The sequence below is a fragment of the Polyodon spathula genome, chromosome 1 (genome assembly GCF_017654505.1).
Source record: "Polyodon spathula isolate WHYD16114869_AA chromosome 1, ASM1765450v1, whole genome shotgun sequence".
In the NCBI taxonomy this organism is placed as follows: domain Eukaryota; kingdom Metazoa; phylum Chordata; class Actinopteri; order Acipenseriformes; family Polyodontidae; genus Polyodon; species Polyodon spathula.
This window is the reverse complement of record NC_054534.1, coordinates 44,234,621-44,262,240: the sequence shown is the minus strand read 5'-3', so window position 1 is coordinate 44,262,240 and position 27,620 is coordinate 44,234,621. Positions and strand designations below refer to the sequence as shown.

At 36.8% G+C, this 27,620-nt stretch overlaps 1 protein-coding gene across 1 annotated transcript in view; it reads right to left on the bottom strand.

Moving 5' to 3' along the window:
* cemip2 (cell migration inducing hyaluronidase 2) overlaps positions 1–27,620 on the bottom strand; it is a 54,367-nt gene that overhangs the window by 15,006 nt on the left and 11,741 nt on the right. The window contains exons 6-19 of the mRNA XM_041256324.1: positions 27,155–27,343; positions 24,249–24,418; positions 21,224–21,433; positions 20,327–20,532; positions 18,741–18,810; positions 18,059–18,187; positions 14,679–14,767; positions 9,466–9,597; positions 8,987–9,022; positions 8,431–8,586; positions 5,137–5,314; positions 3,059–3,274; positions 2,396–2,607; positions 1,347–1,529 (exon numbers count right to left, since the gene is read on the bottom strand). Of these exons, the coding sequence (XP_041112258.1) occupies positions 1,347–1,529; positions 2,396–2,607; positions 3,059–3,274; positions 5,137–5,314; positions 8,431–8,586; positions 8,987–9,022; positions 9,466–9,597; positions 14,679–14,767; positions 18,059–18,187; positions 18,741–18,810; positions 20,327–20,532; positions 21,224–21,433; positions 24,249–24,418; positions 27,155–27,343 (2,176 nt within the window). The remainder of the gene's footprint in view (positions 1–1,346; positions 1,530–2,395; positions 2,608–3,058; positions 3,275–5,136; positions 5,315–8,430; positions 8,587–8,986; positions 9,023–9,465; positions 9,598–14,678; positions 14,768–18,058; positions 18,188–18,740; positions 18,811–20,326; positions 20,533–21,223; positions 21,434–24,248; positions 24,419–27,154; positions 27,344–27,620) is intronic.

Genomic DNA, 27,620 nt, shown 5'->3' with positions numbered 1-27,620 from the left:
CCCAGTGCTGCTTAACATGCAATCTACCTGAAGTAAACATGTCTCAAAAAAAAAGCAGTGTTTGGATTTTGTTTTTTTTGTTATTTTTTAAATATCTGAAGACAACCATAGGATAGCGAGTTGTGCGCAGCAGGGCAGTCATTAAATCCAACGATGAACTGTGAGGTAACATATTATTCTGACACTTAAAAATAAATATTGGCTGAATCTTAAATAATACTGATGGTTTAAGATATTATTATTATTATTATTATTATTATTATTATTATTATTATTATTATACAATGTACTTCAAAATTAACTTTTGTAATGTGTGCGAGTCTGCACTGGTTGTGGGTTTATGCGGTGGCATTTTGAAGCTGGACTTCATTACTATGACGTCTTGTTTAGTAACAAATTCAAGTTTGACTGAATTTTGTAACCGGATATTTTAATGACATCTTTTTGTTTTTGATTAAGTGAACAGTTTAAGTTGCTTTTTTACACTGTGTATGCTTCAAGAAAGAATTTAACTAACACTGTTGTAGTTGACATTGCATAGGCTACATTTCTTTTCTACTGTACAGTATAGGTAGAAGTTATAATATGCAATGTTTGACAGTAAGTGGCTACAAAAGTTAATGTCACCTTATGCATTTTCTACAGAAGTGTTTTTATTAGTACGAATGCAAAATGTTAATTTTTGTGCAACAATGTTGTAAAACAAATGTAGTATTATACTGTGTGCTTGACAATTTCTACGTTATTCTTTGTATTAATTTTCTGAAGTAAATGCAACAAGTAAAAAATACCTGTTCATTTTTGTCATAAACACATCAAGAAAGCAATATCTGTTCATTTTTAACATGTATAATTGTAACAGTTTAAATATAAGCCCTATGTCTTGTTCTAGTAGTTTACAATAGCTTACCTGCACTGTCTATTATTATCAGTATTGGCAGATATGGGTAGATAACCATCGGCTATCTGTATCACCCAACAAAATCTTTATCGGTGCACCCCTAACTAAAAGCATAGCAAAGTGCAATAAAGAAAAGTGAAAGCATGGTAAAGCACAGGTAAGCATTGTGAAGCCCAGAGCGAGGTACAGCCTGGAAAGCCTTAGAAAGCATGGAAAGCTATGGTAAACAATAGTAAATGCATAGTATAACTATAGGAAAACTGTAAAATGACCATGGTAAACATTTATAAGGGTTTTCATTCACAAACTCACCAAACTTCAGTATATCACCATAAACAGTAAATAAAACACATTCAACATGTCTGTATATTTCAATGCACTGCCTGGTAGTATAGTCCTCCAGAGATTCGGAAACACAGAAACTCTAACTTCACACTGAGCTCACCCTGTGCTGTTGTCAAAAAAGAACTTTCTCTCAGACGGCCTCTTCTGCAGTTCCTCCAGGGAGCTGGCAGGCCCATAGTCCTCCATGCTGTCAAAGTTAGCACTCTGTCTCTGGTAGATATCAGACATCACTTGAAAAGTGGTGTCAGGGGGATAGCAAAGCCCAACCTGAATCCAGTCACCCCTGCCAATAACAAAAGGGATTCAGAGCTAGACACAGTTTTTTTCTTAAATGTTTATATCAATACACTAAGGACTTGAACTTAAGTGCTTATTTTTTATGATGGCATATTTGTTACTCGTCATTAAACCTGTTAATGGTGCTATAAACTTCAGGCTTTACCATTTCATAATGTGCTATCAATGTAGTTAGTTTTGCATCAGCAGCATTAAATGCTGCCTGACTGAGCAGGCCAATGAGAACAATGTTGACTGCACGCAAGTTGGATGTCAATCATATGTTACCCACCTTTTCAGTACAGTAGGGGGGAAATACAGTTCCAAATTAGAAAGTGATCTAGTCCTTTAAGTCTTTCTGATTTACTAGTGACACTCTCAAATGCAGCAGAGTAGAAGTGACAAAAAGTCTGAAACTTGTAGCACAATTAACAGGTTTTAAGAATACGCTGCTCAAAAGGCAGGCAATATTATTTATTGTGCTATTTTGGGCAATAACCAAAAGTAAACAATGAATAGATCAAGCTCTAAATATAATGTAGATACCAGATATATACACAAACTTATTCCACTTCGTTTGGTGATCCATTACGCTGAATTCACTGTACTTGCTTAAACGTCAGGGCTGGAGGGGCGCAGCTAGTGTTAGTTTCAAGCCATGAAAATACAATTTAAAAAAGAAACACATATTTCAAGACCTTTGCTTCATCCATGGAGATTTTAGGCAGATTGCAGGACTCAGACTGTTTGAGGGAACTGTTTTATTGAAAATAAAATATCTGAATGTCTTGTAGGCTGCCTGTGAGTGCACAGAAAGAGAGAACCTCTACATATACTGACCACTAAATCTCTGTTATTGGAGTATGAACCTACTTATCAAAGTTAATCAGGTACAGAACAGTTTCTTTTGGCGCACTGCCATTCCAGTGAACTGTATAGCTCTTGCCAATCATCACCACTGGCTGGTACTGCTGGAAGGCGGCCCGCTGGTTGTTGATGCCCCTCAGAGTCATGGGACTGGATGGGTACTCATCTCTGACTATAGACATACTCAGATTCTGTGAACCCCAGGTCTGAATAAACACCTAAAATAATACAAATAATCATAGGCATATGAGAGATTGTACATCCAAATGGCTGAAATAATTTACCAATAATTTCATTAATATTCACTTGTCCAGCATTTTCAAAAAGTCTGTAATGTTTTAAAAACAACAACAATACAAGTTATTATGTTGTAGTTACACTGCACTGTATAAAGCTACTGCACAACTGAGGGTAAAGTGGCGTGTTTCCAGTGGATTGAGATTCCTCCTTCAATACACATGCTGGGGAAAAAACGTTCTGAAAGTAATGAAATTTGACAAGTAGCAACAGTAGTCCATGTGCAAATGGAAGGTTTGGTGCTCACTGTGACCACAACACCACCATCTTTGACAGATTGTCATACAATTCTAACCTTTCCCAGGCCTTGATGTGTTTATTACCTGTGCGAAAGCTGCCAGACCAAAAGCTGCAGTTTAAGGTCTATATTACCTGAGAATATCTCCCACTGCATATGGCCCCATTCCACTGAGTGACATTGATACAGTCTGGATGGCGAATCAAGAAATTATCCATTCGGCCCACATATGCATCCTTATACCCTGTCACAGAGCCATCGACGTCGTGGAATATCGAGTTTTTGTCGCCGTCCAGTTCATTTTCTTCAAACCAAGGGCCAGATATTCCAAAGAAAACTTTAAGAGTAACCTGTCAGGTGAAACAAAATCCTATTTATTTAAGCACAGCCTTAATGTTTATTTTGTGCCTGATCTTTATGATCTGTAATTGTTTGCTGACATTAGACCAGACCAAGACCAGTTGGTTGGTTACACTTCTAATAAAAGTAAAGCAAATTAGTAGAATAATTTTCTGGTATTTGAAATATACACAAAACCATATTTGACATCATAAACTAAATCCTGCATTACTTAGTTTAACCATATTTTTTGTACAGTAAAATAAGTTAATTATCCAAATGGACTGGGACCAATACTAGTTTGCATAATTAATTTGTATGGATAATTAAACAGGTATGAATAACTTACTGTACCTTTAATGATATACAGAATAGAATATAGTTATACAGAATAAAGTTACATACACAAGCACTAGCTACACAAGTACCCACTGATATATATAGCTAGTAACCTATTCTATCACATTATGAATAAAAATTACAAAGCTTTACATATCATTAAAATTAGTACAAGTCAATAAAACTTTAACGCCTACAGAGGAAATAGAAGATAAATCAAGAACGATATGTCAATTTAAAAGCATACAATGCTCAATATAAAGTTTGGGTGGTCTGAATAATTCTGTAACTTTGATTTGACTCAGCCTGCTGGTAATTTTTTTGGCAGCTAAAAATCTTTTAGCAGAAGAAGCTGTGTGCGTAATAACCACACGTACTTCATCACGTGATTACAGGTGTGTTCGGTTATTAGACAGTACGGCTGATCAAAGATCGGATAACTGACTCTCTACGAAATTCTAAACAGTTGCGCTTGTGTGTCCCTAAGTGGCATAAATTTTAAAAAGTAAAACAGCCAGCAGAGGGCAGTATAATGTAAATATATTTTCTAACCACAAAGTATTTCAGACTTTCAGCCCCTGGAGTTTTCAGAACATCCCATTCTAGCAAGCTTTACACTTAACCTATTTAGTCAATGGGAGAAGTACAACACCAGATGTGAAAAAAATGAAAGGAGTGGGCTGGAAAGCTTGGTCCCCCTTTCAGAGGGGCAGGAAAACACATTTGTTTTACCAATAAAATCTAAAAGCACTTCTCAGATGGTAGCCAAAAGTGCTGTGCTACTTGAACTTTTACTAATGGGTATGCAGTCATTTCTCAAAGTTCAAGATTTCTTCTTGAAATTAGAAAAAAAGGAGATGCAATGTTCCCAGTGAATGATTAGGTATGCTGCCTGTAAATACTGTATCTCAATGAAGAACAAAGGCCTCAGCTCTTAACTGGAAATTCAGATTTGATCCTTTCCCTCTTGGAAACTGCTGCAACAAGAGACAAGTCTCACAAGCTTTATTTCTTTAGAAACAAAGAGCAAAGACTGGTGCATATCATTAAGAAATCCATCAGTTAAAACTGACCTTGTTGGGTGCAACAGCATGATGTACTGTATGTTACAAAACTATTTCAATGCAATTTGTGTATTTGTTTTAACTGATTTTGTTGGATAAATGTGGATAAAGGCAGCCACCTGATCAGGATGCTCTTGAAAGATGATATACTGTACAGTTATGGAAACTTCTCACAGAAGTAAAGTCCTGGTCTGGAGAATGATGTGCTAGTTCAAAACTGAACTGGTTAAAACAGGTCTTTATAAAAAACTTTATACCCCAAGCAGATTTATATTTTTTAAAACAGTTACTAAAACTTGTGAAGTGTTTCTGTGGTTAAATGCTGTGCAGTCATTTGAATAATAATGACAAATCTAACAATACAACTAACCACTTCATATACAGTTATCTGTGTGGTAATAATAAGTGCCAGTGAAATGACACCCTTTCAGTTCTAAATCTAACCCACAAATAAAGGAGGTGCAACTTACACTTGTTTCAAACTTAACAGATGAAATGTTGTTCCTGGGTGTGAGTTGCCACGGGTTTTTCAGGAAGAAGCCTACAGCACTTGTGTAGCGGTCAGGCGTAGGCATAAAATGTTTAAAGGTGCTTTTAGTGAGGTGCACAGGCCCATCATAGATCTGAAATCCTCTGATAGGGAAGGTCCTGTCGAGGGGAACATAACAAAAATGGTTATACACACAAAAACAAACATATGCACACAACACAACAAACACACACACCACAACATAAACAGACTACAACATAAAAACCAGAGTTTGGACCTCGAGTCGAGTCATTGGGAAGTAAATACTTGAGTCACTAAACTGTTCTAGTCAAGTCGAGTCAACAAACAGCTCTAGTTGAGTCACCTATCTGACTCGAGTCACTTCGAGTCATTAGTTCTGACACTTCAAGATATCTTGATTTAATCAGATTAGTTTTACACGAGATTAGCAATCTATACATTTAAAGTTAAATACAAAATTAGAATACACAATAATGCCCCATAATACTTGCCCCACTTATGTTCACCATTAAAAGTCCACGGTTTCTGCTGTTTTTGTATTTCCATTTTAGTGAATTTGATTCCTTGATCTACTTATAAGCACACTTTGCCACTGTATAAAAACCTATTTCTCTGTGCTCAATTAGGTTGGATGTTTAGTAATACCACAATGATACCACAAAACACATATCTAAATATTGTCTCACTTCTCAGCACTGACACTCCCTTATAGTTTTGTTTCAGATACATAAACCAAATGAAAGGAAATTTGGTGGCATTTAATTTCATGCTGAGATAGTACTTCAAGGTTTTAACATATGAGACAAATAGAAAAATAAAGAAACTGAGGCAAAACTGTATATAATTCAGTTTTATATAATTCACAGGTAACAATATGTACTAAATATCTCTCCTCTTAATGTAAGCTGAGCTATGGAGTGTCTTTTTCCATTAAATGTCAAGTAGACATTTAAGTAACAGATGCTGTTTCACAAAAGCAGAAAACATAATAAAAAGGTGTTTGTTGGAGTCCTAATGGCACAACAAAACATAATACTGTACTGAAAAAAGTATAAAAACAAATGAATCTTTTAAACTTTCTCTCCGGTCATGTCTTATACTTTAATATACATAAAACTTGAAGTTAAAGATTTATGTATATGTATGTTAAAGTATAACTTTAACATTTCAAGTTAAAGTCTTTAACTAAGACTTTAAAATATGAACCTCTTGTTTCACAGACCCCGATTAGCACAGTGACCTTGGATTAACTAATACTAGTTTAGGTAAACTTGCATTAGCTTAACAAAAGTGTACTGTAAATAACTTTTTAGTCCAAATTGGATTTAAAGGGACATTTAAAAATAGCTACAAAGCACCAACTCCCTTAAGAGATATAGTGTCCATAAATAAATAGATAAAATACACACAACCATACATACATTAAATAAGAGAATAGTGAGCACCCAATACTTCCCAAATTACTTACTTTTCAAGCTTTCACTAGGCAAAATGTTACATGTTAGAAATGTTTTCCATACATTCATTACCTTTATTTGTGTGCTAACAAAACCAGAAAAATAACTCCTAAAATCAGTGCTTTTTCGGCTATGTTGTTTAATTTGCTCTGGCATTTTTTTTTTTTTTTTTTTTTTTTTTTAAATGTCCAATATCGACTACCCACTCATTTTGGAAAAATACCACTGTTGCATTGTGCAAGTTGTTAATTAATTCAGATTCTCATTTTAGCCGTTGAAAAAAAACTAAAAACCTACCAGTATAAATTAGTGATAGTTAGGGGTGCTATGTTTTGAATGCAGTTTAGTCATATTGTTGCTTTACAATGCTGGCAGGATGCATGCTTGTTTCTGTCCTGGTTGACTGTATAATTATTAAAAGTGAACTCCACCACCACAGGTACTTTTAGTGTACTCTCTATGTGCTGTTGTTTTGTTTTTTTCGTGTGTGCGACAAAACTCAAAAATCACTATTTTCCTCAGGATGTTTTGTGATCAGAAATCTGTCTTTGCCTCCCGCCTACAGATTTTGATTCCGAGGCTCCCTGCTGCTTATGACGTTATGATCACAGAATGTTGCTTTAAGCTAAAAAGGTGTTTTCTGCTTTCTTAGCAACGGTCTTAACAACAACGGCAGGAACCTGTATGTGCAAAATGGAAAAATGATGACGTGTGTTAGAGAGAGGCTGCGTATTGAAAATGAAATAAGTTTGTTATTGATTTTATCATAAAGACAATGACTCGAGTCATGGAGAATTTTTTGCATGACGAGTCAAGTCATGTCTTTTGAGAAGGGAGTCGAGTCACTTGATGGCAATGACTCGAGTCGGGTCACGAAATATTGCGAATTGATTCAGTCGAGTTATTGCCTTGAGTAATTACAACGCACACCACAACATAAAAACACTCACAGGACACACAACAACATAAACATACACACCACATAAACACACATAAGCCCAAAAGCCTCCAAAGAGTGTCAGCACTTCAACCCCCAATGCAGCAAAAAATTAAAAAAAATAACTCGTCCTATTGGTTTCAGTAGAACATGCTTTCCCCCAGGGCAATGCCACCCTCTTCTGAGTAACAGCAATGGCAGATCAAAGTTAATTGGAAACAGTGGATTGAATCCAGAAAATGTTGGCTGTTAGTTATTCAATTCATGTTTTAGTCTTTCTCCTATATGCATGTGTTGTTTGCTTAAGTGCAGCTTAAAAGCTTTCTGCTATAATCCTATTAGTTCTTCCCTTTATTGAATTTGGTTTTAACAATTGTCACAGTAGCTATCTTGTCCTGTAACAGTAACACAATATGTTCATCTCAAGAAAAGAAAAGCTATTAAACAATGGGAAATAGGAGCCTTGACTAAAACATTTTCTGGCACCTTACTGTGACAGGCAAAACATAAATGGTGCAATTAGCCCCACACCACTCAGGCCATTCCATAAAAATGTAACATTTGTTACACTGGATAACCCCATCATCACAATCAGTCTATCAGTGCCTCAAAGAGCCATTTTAATTACCAACCACGAGGAACCTAATAATTCCATTATAATAATATATATAGAAGTAATCTATACCATTTGCCTAATGCCTAACATAAGTTCAGCAGTTTGCTGCGTCTATGCTATGTAGCGGTTGAAAGAATAAGCAACAAAATTTAGACAAAACAGAATGACTGTTTTCCAGAGAAATAGTGTAAAAGATGCGACTGCATTAGGTTCTCCCTGTGCTGTGAAACACCTGCTGCTTACTTGTTCCTGGGAAGAGTCCTGGTTTTGTTCTCCCCGCCTCCTGCTCCCCAGTACTTGTTCTGCCCACCATTAGTTCCATAGTTCTTGCTTTCCCCAACGAACAGTGATTCAGACACTTCCTGGCTTGAGCCTACGTCTTTTGGGAAGCTTCCATCACTGCATTTAAAGCAAATAGGATAACTGTTAGTGAAATATTAAAAAAAACAAAAAAACACAATTTAACACTGACTTTTACTCTTCCAACAACAATGCAGACACCTGTGCAACAAAGGTGAACTAAGCAAAATGATTAACACTGCAACTTTAACAAATATTTTCTGCATTTTTTGACACCGACTTATTTCTAGATCTACAGGGTAGTGTTTCAGTTATAGTCTAAAACCCCAGTTTACATGTTTCTAACAGACTGTGGAGTCTAGTGCCTTTATACTATAAACCAGCTACTTCTAGAGGTGTGTACTCAGAAGCTTCAGTTCATTATTTGCACTTAAATGCAATTATTGTGTTAGATTATAGGCATTCCATAGTCCATTAAACACAGAACAGACAAATGTACCTTGCAAATGACAATCCAATTCCATTATCAGCAAACCTAAACAAAGAAAAGCCAGTTTTTTAAATGTATTATTATTATTATTATTATTATATATTATTATTATTATTATTATTATATTGCAGTACACAAATATTTGCATGCTTAAGATACACATCACAAAACAGAAATTACCATGTTAATAGAGGAATACTCCTTGAACATTCATGGAGTACTGCAGTCGTGAATGAAGACGGCCAATAGGAAAGAAAAATAAATGCAGCACTCCATGCAAGTTCATGGAACATTCTGTTTATAACAGGTATCATTTATAGAAGACATATTCTGGATAAATCTAAACAGCTGGATTCAGGGAATTACTTTCTTTATATCAGAACAGTGCAATTTGTCCAAACCTTTTGTCAAAACGTTACAAATGCACATACTGCTAGCTATAAACCTAGCGTTACAACACTGAACAGAAATAAAGGAAAGGGTCTTACCCAGAGTTCTTAATAAGAATGTCTCCTCCTCTAACCCAAGCACCCAGGTCATTGTTCTTGAAGGATATCAAGCTGTCAATGAGAGCAACAGCACGAGGTTTCTTTGGGTCAGCATCTACATGAGGACGGAACCTGGAATGAAAGAGTTCAGCCATAATTTATCAGTTTCTTAAAACGATCACTTTGACCCACATAGGTATCTATGTACATTTAAAAATGTAAAATGGACAGGTCTTCTATATATCCTGATTCTGAATATCCTAACCAATTTTCATCACAATTGGATGAGCAATTCACTAGTATGTAAAAAAAGTATAACGACTGTAGTCTGTGTAGGTTATGCAGTCACAATGGTGTATAATAAAGAGTATTAGGAGTTCTAAGAGTTGTACATTTTATTACATAAATTGGGCAATACCCTTTAACATTTTTGTTTTGCTTTCTAATCTATAAAACAGTGTTCTTCTGTTGTAGTTAACAGCCGGGACATGCCTGTTGGGCTGATACTCGGACACAGTATAAACAGGCAGGCAAATATATATTTTTTTTTACATAGCGCCTTTAAAGCTACTCAAAGCCTTTTAGAAACAAACAAAACAGAAAATAAAAAAAGTCATAAAAATGTCTTTCTATAAAAGTAGGTCTAGATTTAAAAGCATTAAGAGTAGCAGAATCCGGATCTCTCTAGGAATGGTTCTGGAGCAGAACAACAAAAAGCCCTGTCACCCATAGAATGTAGGTGACCACAGGGAACACATAACAATCCAAGATCAGTTGAGGAAAGCTGCAGCAAAGCTATGTAGATAATAATAATAATTTAAAAAAAAAGCTTTGAGTTAAGTCAGAATGCAGAGAACTATAGAAGAAAGTCACTGAAGAAAGGAATCATATCAGTAGAAAAAATATATATTTTACTGCAAAACACTAAGCCTTTAACCCTGGGTTTGTATTGGACTGGCTAAAGGCTAGATAAACAATAGAATGTCAACACTAATCCACCCTTTTCTTCTGCTACTGGAGCAGTTCAGCACTGGTATCAGATGGCTCTTGTCAGTCGCTTTCTTTATACACTGTAGCCTCTTGGTTCCCTGACACAGCATAGTCAACATTTTCTTAAGGGGTGCTCTTCCTGTTATACTGTGGCGGAAACTGAGGGGTCATTAACTGAAACCCCATGCTTTCCGTAATAGCCATCAAACCTGTATGATTTAATGTCCCTGAGGAAATGACATAGTACATTAAGGCAGACAGTAGACTACTGTACTAAAGATTTTATCTACAGTTTACAGGGTGAAGAAAACTTGTCAAATACAACAGATAAGAGTTCCAGTTGACACATACAAAATAAAATACATAGGAGAGACAGGAACAGCAATACTGTATATAAAATAAAACAGAATCACCAAAAGTAAAAGAAATAACGTAAATGAACCAATAATTCAACACTTTACAAAATGAACATAACATGAGTGACCTACAATTTATGGTTTTAAAAGAAATAAAATGAGATAATGTACATACAAAAGAATAAAGAAAAAAACATTTAATGGATAAAAAGACTCAATACCATGATGCCTGAAGGTTTATATAGAAATGAATAGATCATTACATCAATAACTACTGTATATAGTAAATCACTGTTAGTTAATCCTGTTTTTGCATTGTTTATGCCATTTTTTATAATCCATTACTGGATTCACTTGAAAGGGGGGAGTGCAATGATGTTTCATTTTTTTCAGAATTCACTTGTATAGTACTGTTGGTAGGTCAATAAAAGCATCTGTGTAGTTTTAACGTACAGGTTTTAACGCTAAGTGTATAATAAACAGCTCTGAAGTTGACACTTCTATGAAAAGTCTGGCTAATTTATGCGTGACATCACACCAGGATAAACTCGCCATCCTGCCCACTGCTTTCCTGCATTACCGCTCACCAAAACACAACGCACCCAGGGGAGAGATACCATGGAAACAAGGTGTGTAATATATGTTGCATATTATACTTCCAATGAGATTGATATATTATTATTTTTTTAATTAAAATTCTATTATGTGGTTAATTAATTATTCATATGTCCTCATTTGAGGACACTGCACAGCTAAGGTTATATAAATACTTACATTCTATGCATAAAACACGTACACGATCAGTATTTTAGTAACATGTATTTAATTACATAAACTATTTACATAAATGTCAGTGTGGCTGAGTAATTAAGAAACTGAACTACAGACCACAGGGTCAGGTTCTCTTTGTCTTTTCTGGCCAGTGAGTGCCAACTTCACAGTATCGCACTTCTCTCGCAACTGTCATGGCTGGTGCTCTTCTTTCTTGGGGGTGGTGTTATGTTTGCAGAGGGGCGACCTCTTGTTCGCGTCTCTGCATTGCCCATGTTGATCAGAGAATGCATTATTGAAGCCTTGAAGTGAAGCAGGTCAAGTGGTTTGGTTGAAGCTTTACACTTGTGGAAAGGCGCGCTCCAATAGGGCATAAAACACGACTTGGATTTCACTAAACACAGTATTTCCTAATAAAGAGGTCAGCCAGTGTACAGCATCTCAAGGTGATTTACAAAACGAGAAATATATGTTGTTGCCACATTTCCCTGACATTGTAACAATAATAACAATTAATAGCTTCCAGGCTTCATATATTTATACCCACTATCATGCAATGTTCGTAATTAAAACTGAAGACAAATAAAACTTAACACTCTCTATAACACTTACTAAGGTTGATCGAAAATACTCAACGTTTCTGTGTTGTATGGAAAGCTGTTTGATTTATGACACAATACCAGCATCTCAAGCTTGCATACAAAACAATGACAACTGAATAGCTAATACACGTCCTGGAAAGCAATGTGGCATGTTAAACACAAGGGGGCAGAAAACAGCTTTCTGAGATTGTTGAGTAAGCACTAAGAACAAGAACAACAGAAATGACGAAGAAAAACACGATTTTGTATCTGTCCTCAAATGAGGACATTGTGCACGAAAAGGGTTAAATAAGGATGCAGTAGCGTCTATTTATCCAGATGGTACCTGCAGGACAGCAGCATCTTCTACTTCTAGTAAAAAAAATAGCAAAATCACTGGGAGTCGAGCGGCTGCCAGGAAAAGAGATGCAGAGGGTAAAGGCATGTTGACAGGTATTCCTGTACTTGTTTTGCATGTTAAATTGTGGCTGATCTGTTGCCACGGAGATCCGTCGCACTCTGTGTCTATTGCTCGGCTTTTAAAAGCCTACAGTGAAGAAAGGAGAGACTGGCTATTTTGTACGGAGTTCCTGATCTGGAAGAACACACCTTTTTTTGGTTCTTTGTGTCTCGAAACAAAGACGGTAGCGTCTGTATTCTTTTTTGTTTGTGTTTATGTTTAAAGGGCGTCAGCCGACCGAGCGACTAAGCAGCAGCAAGGCATAGCCTACACAGACAGTGAAAGTTATCGGGTTGTGTGTGTGTGTGACACTGTGCAATTGACTGTACTATCATGTAAAGTCTGGTATTACCTTAAGTCAATCCTACCACTATTGAACATCTTATTATATAAAAAAATGTAACAATAACTAAAACTTTCAGAATACTTCACTTTGTAAAAACAAGTCTATGTCTTGTTTTTACTGCCTCCTTGTTGTTTTGTATACTTCTTGAGTCACTGATGTTCTGCTCAGTTGAATACCTGTGAGGGAGATAATTAGAGGTCCCTCACCTTTTTTGAGAGTGGCGTAGTCAAAACATACAATTTATAATTTAACCTCTTGTTTGATTAATAACTAAAATCCAGTAATGCCCTACAGCAGGGATGCATAGCTCAGCAATCAAGTGATATTTTTCAAAATAAATCAGGCACGAAAATACTGCCAAGAAACAAATTCCAATTAAAAAACCTGAAACTGACAAAAAACCTGTCATGTGCTACTCTACCATCAACTACAACAAACCACGGAAGAGAGTAAACAAGTGTAAAGCAAATGTAAACAAGCTTTTTTTTTTTTTTTTTTTTTTAAACATTGTGAAGCCGATATAAATGAAGCACAAGATCAACATTTCTGATCTGTTTAAGACGCTAAAACATCCGAACCAGTAATATTGCCTTCACTTCTGTCCTCCATCTACTGCATTTGTTTTCATCAGTGAATGTCCTGGTGTGACATCACGCACGCGCACTCTCCCGGGTCGAGGTCTCGAAGGCTTTTGAAGACGGTCTAACCACACATTTGCCTTTTTTTTCATAACGAAGTTGAATGAAACTTTCAGGACATTTATAGAAAGTTTAGCAGCACTCTATTTTTTTATGTCATTGCATCCCACCTTTAAGAATCTAAGTTGATTCATCTTGTAGCTAATCAAGATCAATTTTAAATAAATGCTTTTTTAACACAAAGTATTTCCCTGCTTCAAGAGGAATTTTGGAAATCTACAAGCTTTGTCATGAATTAGAAAACTCAAAACATAAGGTAAAATCCCACATTGAAAATCACATTGAAAAGGCACCACTAAGGAAGCAACAGAGGACTTGAGTTTCCAGTTAATTGAATTTCAAGATCTTTGCCTATTGGGTCATTCTTCAAGGAAATGGGAAGGATAGCAAATACATTTTAGATACCCTGTACTGCAAAATCCAGTGAACACAGCTGACCTGGGGACTGACACTAAACAGATGTGCAGCTCCACCAGGCCTGCTTACTCCAGCAGGTGCCACTACAAGGCAGTGGGGTTAAAAGGGCTATGTGATAGGGATGAGGATATAGACACAGAATATTGACTGAACAGTACCTTCATTCTCATTTTTCTTATGTGGACCTCATAAACAGCCATTGTAGAGCTGTCAACGTAAGTAAATTTAAGCTTTCTGAATAATATGAAAACACTAAATATACTTAACCATGCATTTTTTAAATAATGAATTATTTGGCAATATATAAACTCTGTCCCATTAGTGTCCTGATATCTGGTGAAGAGTACATCAGTCTTTCATTTGGACTTCATATGTTCTTATTCAATACATTTTGAAATTTTTCAAAGCTGTCACATTTCTGTGATTTTTATGATCAATTGTGTTTTAATTCAATAATCCAAAACAGTAAATACTGTATCTCTGGTTTCCAAAAAAAAAGTTCTGCCCATAGTGTGAATAAAAGTATTTCTTTTTTCACTTTGAGATGACTGTGTCAGGGTGTTGAGGCTTCTCAAAATTGCTCTGAGACCTTACCTGGCATTGTTATCCAAGCAGAGGTACTCCCTTGGGTCAGCAGCGCTTGCATTTGTGGTTTTAACTCCCTTGTCAATGAACAGACCAGCCTGAAATAAATAATGCACCTTATTAAAAAAAAAAAAAAAGAAATGACTTTTTAAACAAACAGTACACAAAGAGAGATGATGGGACCACTGGAATGGTAGGCTGTCTCTTTAAATTCTTCTTCCAATGCACTGCTGTGTTTTAGTCTCAGATTACACTTGAGCTCTGGCCATTAAAGAGAAAGTAATTTAGTCAATGACACAGCTGGTAGCAGATAATTAGTGGGTGAGGCTGTATCTTGCGATCCTCTTTGGTCTGCTTTTAACACACAGACCCAGGCTTAAACGCAATTTCACAATGCCTCTTCTGGAGGGGTTACTAGTGATATAGCTCATACAAAATCATGTATATTAAAATCTACAGTGTATTGTTCAGGGAAGATCCCTTCTGTGTAGCACTGGAGTGCAATAACGCTTTCCCTGACCTTAGGAACAGGTGCAACAGAATAAGGCATACAAACTTTTCACAGCAGCATTATAACAAACAGCCATCGGGAGCTACTTAGACATTATGAGTGTAGGCAGCTTTCTGGAGCCAACATTAGTGTTTATTGTAGGCTGACTTATTTGGCACATTATGATTTTGTCAGCTGCCTACAGACTTATAACATCAATGCAACAAAGTGTTGTGTCCAAATACAGCAGGGGTATCAGGACCATATCTTAATTTAACGTTTGATTCGTGGGCCACAAAATGCACATCTTTTACATACACATGCATTTTAATAAGTGATATGGAAAAGATATGTTTATATTCACAGTTAATACATCTGTTTTATATATGACCTATTCATTTAAAACACATGTTATCTATCTTACCTATTTGCTGCACTGTGCAGTCACATTTACTGAAGAAACCTGGCACCTTTTTCGTGAAAGTTTGTCAATATCGGGATTCATGTTTCGTGCTGAAACGATCTTTAGCACAGAGTGTAGATACTTGTAATTTAGGCAAGATCTTTGAGCAGATTTATTAATCTTCATCAGTGAAAATAGCTGTTCGCAGAAGGACGTACTGCCAAACATTGACATGACGCGTGCAGGCTGAATGCGGAGCTGTGGGAATGTGGCTGGAAGGAAAGGGTAAAACTGCTCAGCAGAGACAGAATCAAACTTAGCCTTCAGTGCACTATCGCACTGCAACTCAATTCCATCTGGATGTCTTCTGGTGCAGTTTCCACATCTACACCTAATTGGTTTGAAAAAGCTGGAACTGGAACTGCTGCTTGTGAAAATCTGAAAAGTGGCGCTCAAATTCCAAACACAACATGTTTAGTTTTGCAGAAAAAAACTGAAAAAGTAAAATCCACCATAGAATCACATACAGCTTGGCATTTTAGGAAATGGGAAAGGTTTCCTTGCTGCATGTGTTTTTCCAACAAAAGTAACTTTAGCTGAAACGTCTTAACACCATCATACATTTCAGTTATGACTTGTATACAACCTTGTAGTTTCACATTTCAATTGTTGAGCTGTTTGGTTACATCACAGAGAAATCCCAAATCACAAAACCACTTTGCATCTGAAAGCGGTCTTTCAAAGAACCTTGTAAGTACTGCACCACGGCTAAGCCAGTGAACTTCGGTGTGGTGCGGCAAATCACCATATTGAGCATTAAGCTCGTCAAGCAACTTTTGGAATTGCCAGCGATTCAAACCTTTCGCCCTGATGAAATTTATCATTTTCCCAACCGTAACCATTATGTGATCGATTTTCAGCACCTTCACACACAGCACTTGCTGGTGTAGAATACAGTGGCACTTTTTAAGTGTCGCCAGACAATTCAACTCCTGTAGTTTTTTTGCGCACCAAAATAACAAGCACATTTTTTTCACCATAAATGGTAGGCACTCTGTCTGTTGTCAATCCAGCTGATTTCTCCCACTGTAATTTCATGCTGTGCACACACATCAAGTTGCTGAAAGATATTGTTTGCTGCAGTAGTGCTGTGCACAGCTGCAACATCCAAAAGCTCTTCAGAAACAGCATCAACACCCCAGATAAAGAGAGATAACTGAGCAGCACCAGTAATATCTGTGCTCTCGTCAACAGCAAGATAAAAGGCTACCAAATCGCTTGCTTTTTCAGTGGGTTGATCTTGAAGATTGGTAGCCAGGTCATCACCGGCATTTCTTGAAAAGACTGACATTGGAAAACATACACTCTCTCACGACAGACAATTTCTGTGACTTCAAGCATGCAGTCTTTTACAAAAGACTAATATGTTCCTGTTTTGTTGTTAAACTAACCTTTAAGAAACACACTAGTCTAAAAAAAACATTATATTATCTGAAAATGTGTTCAATACTGTATTTATATAGTATAAAGTTATATCTTCACTAGCAACTTTACTTACAACAATACAGACATTTCAATATATACTTTGATGTGTAGGTGTGTTTTTTTTTTTTGTTTGTTTGTTTTTTTACTTTGTAGTTAAGTCTTTGCGATGTTAAAACGTTATTTGCTTATTTAGGGTTTATTTGCTTAGAAAATACTAACCAGGGCTGTCAATATCAGAATGTTATATGAAGAGTGTGTGTTTGTGTGTGTGTGTGTATGAAGATTGGTTTAAACACTGACATTACAAACAGTTTAAACGTTCATAAAAATTACCAAAAGCACATCCCTACTATACTAAGTCCATGCTTAGGACAGACAAAACAATAGAAAGAGGGGGAAAAAAAAAGTTTAAAAAACGTAACCAGAGCAAAAACAAACAAAAAGCACAACAACACTAAAGACTACATTAAGGCCTTACCCAAGCGAACACAGGAGACTGTGTTAGATACCAAAATGACTACATTACAATAGTCCCTGGGTAAGAGATTGAGTTTGTTTCTTCTGACCAAAGCAACAGGAAGACCGGGAGTTCGCTTTGTGTGTGGAGTTCATCATACGAGGCAAGAAATAACACTGGGGTAGGAGCTACAACAAACGGCACCTTAGCCAACAATGCAATCCAGATGGCTGATATTTTGATGTATAACAGGAGGTACCAAGCAGCCTCAGTATAGACAGCTGAAAAGTGTTGATTTTAAGTGGATCAGCCATTCCTCTTTGTTGAATCCAAAACCATAACCATCACTCTGTCACAGACAGCAGATTAAACAATAAGTTTAAATATTTTCATTTTTTATCCTTGTATTCAAACGTCACTACATTTTTGTGCAGTAGAGCTGGATTACAAGAGATGATGTTATAAAAGAAACTATTTCCTCATTAATTAAAAAAAAAAAACCTTAATGTCACTTCGGAAAACTGCATTCATTATAATTCAGAGAATGGGTTTACCTTGAAGTTGGAATGCACTCTGTTATTGTAGAATATCCCTAGGGGGGTGAGTTCTGCCTTTGTTTCAGGGGCCAGTCCATGAGTGTCCCCTGTAGACATGCTGTGAAAAAGGTACCATATTCCAGTATCCTGGTGGTTTAAACAGACGTCATTGTAAGCATTTATCGCATTACATTTCCATGTATGATCACACTGGCTTACATAAACCACAACATGCTCTAAAGTAACACTAACATACTTTACAATTGTAACAAATTATAATTAACTAATTAAAAAAATAACCAAAGAAATCTCAGTTGGGTGCCTGAATTCTGTGATTAAAATAAACCACACGCTACACCAGCATCTCTGAATATACTTAAAAACCTTACAACATTATCCTGTACATTTGAAAATGAGGTCTTATCCTGGACACAATAATGTTTGTACAGTGTAATGCAGTGAAACTTTATAATTATTCTGCTTTTACAGAACTAAAACAAACCGCTCACAAACCTGCATACTTGGTACACAAGGGCACAACATGACCACTGTTTAAAAATCCTATTGAAACCCAAAAGATAGTCACCGAAACAAAAAGTCCTACTGTGCTCTCTAAATATTTGAAAGGCATGAACAAGTAACTTAATTCTATATAATCTAGGATTACAAAATTAAGGAAAATCTTTTCAGTATTTTTCACCTGTGAGCCTGCAGCAGCATTGCTGATTAAGTTATTGTTGGGATGGGAAATCCAGAACGTAGAGACTGCTCTGAAACAAACAGCAAAGAGTGAATGAGTGTGTAACAAACACAGGGCAATACCCTTATCCTCCTGTGTAAACCACACAATGCTTATTGTACATTTTTCCACAGTACATTTTTTAATCATAAAACTATATAGAACCAAAAATAACATTTCCTACATTTCCCAGGAGTAGCATACAAGTAGCATTTTAGATATTAAATGAGACTATTTAAAATGGCTTCTAAAAATGTTAGCGTACATACGAGTCCCTCCATGTATCCAAATTGTAGGGAATATGCAGGGCTGAATTATTTTCTTCAGAACTGTACTGTATGTTTCTATTACAATATATTATTCATTCATGCTTGGTAAAATGCATGACATTTTGATCACTAGTGCCATTTTGGACACATGAAAATACAGTAAGGCTAACCTCTAAAATTCCAATTAACCTAAGCCCTTTTCACACCGACGCTTCTACCAGGGTTGATCCAGGTCAGCAGGCGTGGGTCGACACGCTTTGACCTCGATCGAGTGAGACAAACTGCATGATGGGAGTTCATAAGCGGATGAAGCAACAAGCAGACACACCTGCATGAAGGATTCACTTCCATGAGGAACATTTCTGTTTAACCATATTTCTGTTGATTGAGATACATTGTGAATCAGACTGCAGTGGGGATGAACAATCATTTGCTCTAACTAACATTTGGGCCGACAATTCAACCCACAGGAACATGGGTGGACGTGTCTGTAACAGACTGTTTCCGGGGCACCGATACTCGTGTACTTGCTTCTGTCACCCGGGTCGACCCTGCTTCTACAGCAGTGTGAAATCGTGTAGCCGACCCGCATGACACCAGATCGCGACCCAGGCAGAGTATGCCAGTGTGAAAGGGACTCTAAATGTGTTATTTATTAAACTTAAAAAAAAAAAAAAAAAAAAAAAACAACACTTGGGTCACCACAATGTGAAGCCACACAACTTTATTATACAGAAATCCAGCAGAAGCCTTTTAATTAGTCAATTAAAAATCTGTTAGATACTAAGAAAAATAAATAAATAAATAAACAATTATCACCAGAGCCATGTCACATTATAAGCAATATTGGATCCAACAAGCATGTGTTTTGAACAGTCTGCAAAGAGCCTTATCTAAGCTATATATGGAACTCTAAGGTGGGGCCTTTTGTATGTTGCTCATGTTGATTTGGCTGATGGAACTGAACAATGTTTATGAATAACAATAATTAACAGATTTGTGTTAATACCTTATGTCCTGTGTCTGCAACAGCTAACAGGTTATTAGACGATGGGGATATAGGATGTTTAGAGTAGAGATAATACACTGTACATGTTTTCAAGAGCACACACGTACGTTTCTATTTTGAACTGCAAAAAGTGCTTATGAAAGAAATCTCTTTCATTTTCATACGTTTATCATCATCATTCAAAAAACAACCAAATTAACTTTTAACAGGTGGTTAATGCTGCATGACCCCACCCAGCCCCCAACATGTAAAATGTTTTTCACACTTACTTGCAGTCAGTTGCCGGCACTGGGATGTAGTTTCCATGAACTTTGTTCCTGATGGAAGTGCACATAGTGTCATTCCTGTCTGTGGGCAAGAGTGTGCCGGGTTTGGTGACAAGTCCAAGGTTATGGTACAGAGTGTTCCTTTGTTCAGTCCCATCCTCCAGGAAAAAACAATGTCCCAGTGTGTCATAGCCAACAGAGTCCTTTATCTGTGACAGCACAATGAAGTCATTTAATGACCAGTAGTGGCAGGGAAACCATCTACATTTGCATTACTGCATTCCAAGACATCAGTTATGTGCCATATTTACTTACTAAAGGCCACACAGTATTTGTTTTACACTGCAACTGCACTTTTCTTGCTAGTGCAATACCTACATTTTAAATGAATACCTTCAAGTTAAACCAAAAGAAAGGGTTAACTGAAGTTTTTTGATGGCATTTCAAGAGAGATTCAAAACAACAACCAAAGAAAGTATGGCTTAGAAAGACATATCTTAACATTTGAAAGAAAGCGGGATCACATTAGGCCTATTCATTCACATGGAAAGTCAACATCTGTCCTAAAAGGTATGAGTAATAAAATGTGTAACTAAGGAGCTGAATCTGCCTATTTTATTGATGTGGTAGAGAATCTCAGCAAATATACATGTGATTAGGATTTTACAACTGTGTGGTTAACACATTTCAATACCATAAAAAATATCTTAAACAGTTGGGCCACAGATGTTATTTAAGGTTACAAAATGTAATGTTTATCTAACGGTGCTGAGACGACAAAGACAGTGGGACAACTTCCTGTGTGGACTTTCTCTAAAATATACCCCAAGTTAAATATTAATTGTATCACTGGCCATTCCCCCTTATATTAGCTTTCTTTAGTTGAACACAATAGCTCACCAGAAGGCCATTAGTCGCGTGGACAGCGACACAGCGGGAGAACGAGTGATGGATTGCCAGTCCCTCCAGGTATGTTGGGGACTTGTAACCGCCCCTCTCATCCACATCTCCACAGAGGTGAAAGTGAACAGGGTAACTCCCCTTCACCTGCTGACCCATGTTCTTCAACTCAATATGGGACAGGTGTACTGATGTGAAGTTCCCCAAAATCTGTAAGACACAGTCAGTGGTGGTGTTCATTAGTTTTTACTCTCAATTTTTTTTAAGACAGCAGGATATTGATTTGGGTACCGGTATCTTAGTCATTCCTGGAGCCGCCATTAATTTGTTTAGTAAAACATATTTTAAAAAGCACAAGCACAAGCACAAAGCCACACATTACAGACACGTATAGCTATCACATTCAAAACTGCCTCTTCAGTGCCATACTTTAATTAATTTGATTACTTGTGATCAAAACAAACTTACCCGACAGAAAACAATTCAGGCTAAATCAATATGATATACCACAAACCTTATTCACTGATGTACTATAATACCCTAATGGTATACAACGGACACATAAAATTGCATAATTGGTTACTAAATCAGTAAAAATTTGAGTAAAAATGAGAGGAAATTTTTGTGAATTTTCCTTTAACTGTGATACATTGCACTGTTCTCATAGTAAAAATAGCTTTCTGGATGTCTCTGAATGTTTGTCACTGAATTTATTGTTTCTTTCAGTATTTCTAAATACCAGCAAGATCTCTGAAACTGTTGTTAAATTTAATTATAGAGTCCACCGAATGTTAAAAAACCTGCCAGTGACCTGGCCCTTTAAATCTTTTTACTCAGACACTGCGAGAGTACCGTGCTGGAGATAAACCACTGGAAAGAGGAGAATCAGACCTTTAAAATGAGGTCCTACTCGTGTATTTCCGGTATTGGACCGGAGTCAGTAGACCTCCGTGAATGCAAGTGCTTTGCAATGTTGCTGCTGGGCTGTAAGACAGACCTCACTCGGTGCAGTAAACAAACATTTTCACACAAAATCTTTACATCGAAGGCACAAGGACCTATTTGCCGATACATATAGATTTGCTTTTGGCGTTAGTGGATCAGATGCACGAGACAAGAGCTGTTAGATTTAGGTTGCCATGGTTGCCACCTTGCTGGCCATTCAAGCCACAGTGAATAGCGTAATCTTGCGTCACATGATCAGGGTCCGTGGGACGATTAATTTGAATGAGTTTTTTTTTTTCCTTTGCACATTTTTCAATTTATTTATTTTTTTTTTGTTTGTTTGCTTTTGGTCCCTTTTGTATATATGACCATAATTCCTTTATTTATTATCCAATGTTTTAAAGTTTCATTGTACACCGTCAGATTTTAGCTGGCCATGCTAAAATACATTTTACAAACAGTAAATAATGTTTTTTCCTAAAAAGCACCTGTCTTTTTCTGTGGTATTTGTTATCTGTATTGAAGAGGGTGAGTCTCAGATATATATATATATATATATATATATTTAAAATGAAAGCCTAGTGTGTGCACATTCGTTTCACGTATGACAAGCACCTGTAACCTTTATAGTTAAAGAGTTATAGCCACAAATCTGACAACAGTATAAAATAGGCAAAAATAGCTCAGACCCTAAAACTGTCCATCTCAAATCTGGTACGTATTTGTGCAAACAGACTTTTTGAACCACTATGTATGGCACTGGCCACTTCCTGTTATTTTCGTCAACACTACAGAATTTTTCCAGTTAATGAGTTTTTGCAGGCATGTGTAAATGTTTAAAAGCATTTCACAGAGTTTGCTATCCCTGGCATGAGACACCAAACAGTATTTACATCAAAGGTAATGTTACAGTTACACCAGCATCTGCCATTCTTTTAAATGAAGCTGGAAAACTTATTTCTCCCTTACATCTGGGGTTAATCACTTTAAAAACAACTGGCAACTTACAAAAAGTATTTTATAAATGTAACACCAATATACTCAATCATTAGGTCCTATTCATAAAACTTTAAGGTATGTTAAGGATTTTTTTTTTTTTGCTCACGTTTCAAATTTTTCAAAAATCAGCAACTTGACTGTATGACCATGCGGCTGTGTCTTTACCAGATGAGTCCCTCAGGGGCATTTTGGATGGATTCTATCGAGCTTGAATTTCACAAAGCCTTTTCAACTGTGTTAGTGAAGGCTAGGAGTTTATTCTCTTTTTTTAGAGAGCAATTTAACCTAAGATAATTGTTATAAACTCCCTTTAAAAAACAGTCCATACACTTGACCAAGGTTCATATCCTCAATCTCAGCATGAGAAGCAAAGACAGTTCATTATTACTTAACTAACAACACATAATAAAAGTTAAATCGATTCCAGCTTTCAAGACATTTACAAGTCACTTGTAATGGAACAACCAATGAACTGTGCATCTCCTTTGTGAAAATGCTCTTGTAAGAGCTATTGAAATATAATGATAAATAAATGAATCATGTGAGCATGGTTTTGTTTATAAGAAATATCCCCAGTGTAGGTTGACCACTTCCTGACAACAAACTGCAAAAGTGAATTTCTATATACAGTTGTAAGCTTCAAAAATATACCAATGGTAGGAAATCAATACTAGTCCCTGAGACCACAGCAATGTAAAACAGATCCTTATTAAAATGTTAACTAACAGCTGACATTACCATCAAAGAGGGGTATGTTTATTATTGGCTACACTGGTGAAGGACCTAAATGTCAATACATAAGAGATATATTTGATCTTTGCGTTAAATAATGAAATACTATGAAAAAGAAAGCCCAATTTTATGCAAATATCCTCAATGACTCATTGGTTGAGTAACCCATCTTCTCTCGAAAACCGATTTAGCAAAAATACTTTCCCCTTTACAAATAAAAACTGTAATAGAGATACAGCAGTAATAAGGTCAGTCATTATCAGTTGTTTTACTGGAAAAAACAAAATGTGTCAAATTACAAAAATTGTAAAAAATAAATAAATAAAAATTAAAAAAAAAACACACAAACCTTCATGTGACCCCCAAATGTATCGTAATTGAAGAACTGGCACCAGTTGTTTCCATAGCACGAATTTTCCATCTCCCCATGGATGAGAATGTTCCTTGTCAGAACGCCAACTTCCGCTCTCATATCAATCCCATCAATGATCTCACCTACATGAGTGAACTGTGGCTTCCCTGATTAACACAAATCAAAACAGTCGATTACTTATCAGACACTGAACTCTGGTATCTTATTTAAGCTGTTCGTGTGTGTGTGTGTCAGTGCATTAGACCTGGCACGGCAATGCAACCAAATTACTGAAAAGGTTGTTTAGAAAAAGCGCACACAAGACTTCAAAACTCAGGTATTCTGCACACAAAATTACCACTGATGTTTTGACAACTGTGCTTGCCCTGCCTTACAATAAAATAATTACCTCACTGTATAACAGCACTGGTAGCTGCACTGTGTTTTTCTGCATACAAAATTCATTTTTTTTTTTAGCAATCTAAGGTCATGCAGGTTATAGACTGGTTAATGGTTACAACTACTACTAGGCATTGCCAACAGTGTGTTCAAGAACTCTTAAAATAATTTCAGTATCTAGAGGATGAATCCAACTCCCAGTCCTATTTAATGCTGTGTTTGAAATATAACACCACCCAGATGTACAGTTCTGTGCAAAAGTTTTAGGCAGGTGTGAAGAAATGCTGTAAAGTAAGAATGTTTTCAAAGATAGACATGTTAATAGATTATACTTATCAATTAACAAAATGCAAAGTGAGTGAACAGAAGAAAAATCTACATCAAATCAATATTTAGTGTGACCACCCTTTGCCTTCAAAACAGCATCAGTTTTTCTAGGTACACTTGCACACAGTTTTTGATGGAACTCAGCGGGTAGGCTGGCCCAAACATCTTGGAGAACTAACCACAGTTCTTCTGTGGATTTAGGCAGCCTCAGTTGCTTCTCTCTCTTCATGTAATCCCAGACTCCTTGTTCTTCTTTACACTGAAGATAGTTCTTAATGACTTTTGCTGTATGATTGGGGTCGTTGTCATGCTCTAGAATAAATTTGGTGCCAATCAGATGCCTCCATGATGGATAAGCATCTGCCTGTACTTCTCAGCATTGAGGAGACCATTAATTCTGACAAAATCCCCAACTCCATTTGCAGAAATGCAGCCCCAAACTTGCAAGGAACCTCCACCATGCTTCACTGTTGCCTGCAGACACTCATTCGTGTACCGCTCTCCAGCCCTTCGGCCAACAAACTGCCTTCTGCTACAGCCAAATATTACAAATTTTGACTCATCAGTCCAGAGGACCTGCTGCCATTTTTCTGCACCCCACTTCCTGTGTTTTCATGCATAGTTTTTTTTCACTTGGCCTTGTTTTCCTTTTTGCCCGCAAGTCTTCCATGAAGGCCACTTCTGACCAGACTTCTCCGGACAGTAGATGGGTGTACCAGGGTCACACTGGTTTCTGTCAATTCTGAGCTTATGGCATTACTAGACATCTTCCGATTGCAAAGTGAAGTAAGCATGATGTGTCTTTCACCTGCTGCAGTAAGTTTCCTTGGCCAACCACTGCGTCTACGGTCCTCAACGTTGCCCATTTCTTTGTGCTTCTTCAAAAGAGCTTGGACAGCATATCTGGAAACCCCTGTCTGCCTTGAAATTTCTGCCTGCGAGAAACCTTGCTGATGCAGTATAAATACCTTGTGTCTTGTTGCTGTGCTCAGTCTTGCCATGGAGTATGACTTTTGACAGTAAACTGTCTTCAGCAACCTCACCTTGTTAGCTGAGTTTGGCTGTTCCTCACCCAGTTATATTCCTTCTACACAGCTGTTTCTGTTTCAGTTAATTATTGTGTTTCAACCTACATATTGAATTGATGATCATTACAACCTGTTTGGTATAATTGTTTAATCATACACCTGACTATATGCCTACAAAATCCCTGATTTTGTGCAAGTGTACCTAGAAGATATGATGCTGTATTAAAGGCAAAGGGTGGTCACACCAAATATTGATTTGATGTAGATTTTTCTTCTGTTCACTCACTTTGCATTTAGTTAATTGATAAATATAAACTATTAACATGTCTATTTTTGAAAGCATTCTTACTTTACAGCATTTTTTCATACCTGCCTAAAACTTTTGCACAGTACCGTACATCATTAAATAACTCAGCCTCTGTGCTCTTATCCTAAGTAAAGCCTTGTTTTTGCAAATGGCAGTGATTTTGTGTCAAGGAGAATGGGCTGTGGCTGGCCTGATAAAGTTTCTGTATAAAGTGTTGGTGACTGACAACAGATAAGCTGCTGTGTTTAGACTAGCAAGCGTGAAAAAAAAGATAAACTTGGCGGCACATCAAATTAGCGTGGCCTTTTGTTTTGACAACCTAATGTGAAAAAAATACTGCACACATTGTATGTTCTTGACTATTTCCTATTCAACAAAGTTGTGATGTAAATGGAGCTAATTGAGTAAGATCCAGCTTCCTTCCTGCTACTAGTCTTAGTTTTTTTTTTTTTTTTATGTGGCAGAATGTTTTTTATCTATGAATTCTGGGTGTTTAAGAGATAATGACCAAACATTGTTTCCATTCACTTATTTTGATGACAATGTAAAAGTTCACTTCCTGTGTCACTGGCTATAGGTCCTGTAATGCAGGAAGTGAATGAGAACAGTATCAAACACGTAGCCCTGTTGCAAGATAAGAGGGCTTGAAAGTATGGAAAACAGGATTATTCAAGGTAGTCCAAGATTAGTGCTATTCGGGGTCTGTGAAACCAGCCGTTAGTTTGTGAGCTTCTAAAACACATTGATTTAGTATAGTATGGTCTCGATGCATATCTAAAGGACAACTATTCTGTGAGCAACTACAGTACTACATTATAAAACTTAGTAGGCTGCCTGTGTACCTTGTATTTTGACCTGGTACTTGTTGCACTCTGGACAAGGTAGAAGAGAGAACTCTTCGGCTTGGTACATTGAGAAGTCTGTGCTGGCAATGACAACCCGGTCACCGGGACTCCAGCTCCGAACATCATCTTTCATGTGCAACATCACTCCGTCCACAACCTCCACCTGGAAACCTGAGATCGGGAAACCTGTGGGAGGAGGGTATGTCATTACTGATAAACTGAATGAATTTGAGGTCACACTTTAGCCATTTTCAATGCATGGTTTGCATCTTCTAAAAGTTATTAACTGAACATGTCATATTGATACCATCTTTAACTTAATTCCACTGACACCTCTTACTAACATCAGTACAATAAATATACGGCGCAAAGAGACCCATGACAAAGCACGACTTTAAGGGTTGTTTAGTTGATTAAAATATACAGTTCACCCCCAGCAGGAGACATTCTTAATCTCTTAATT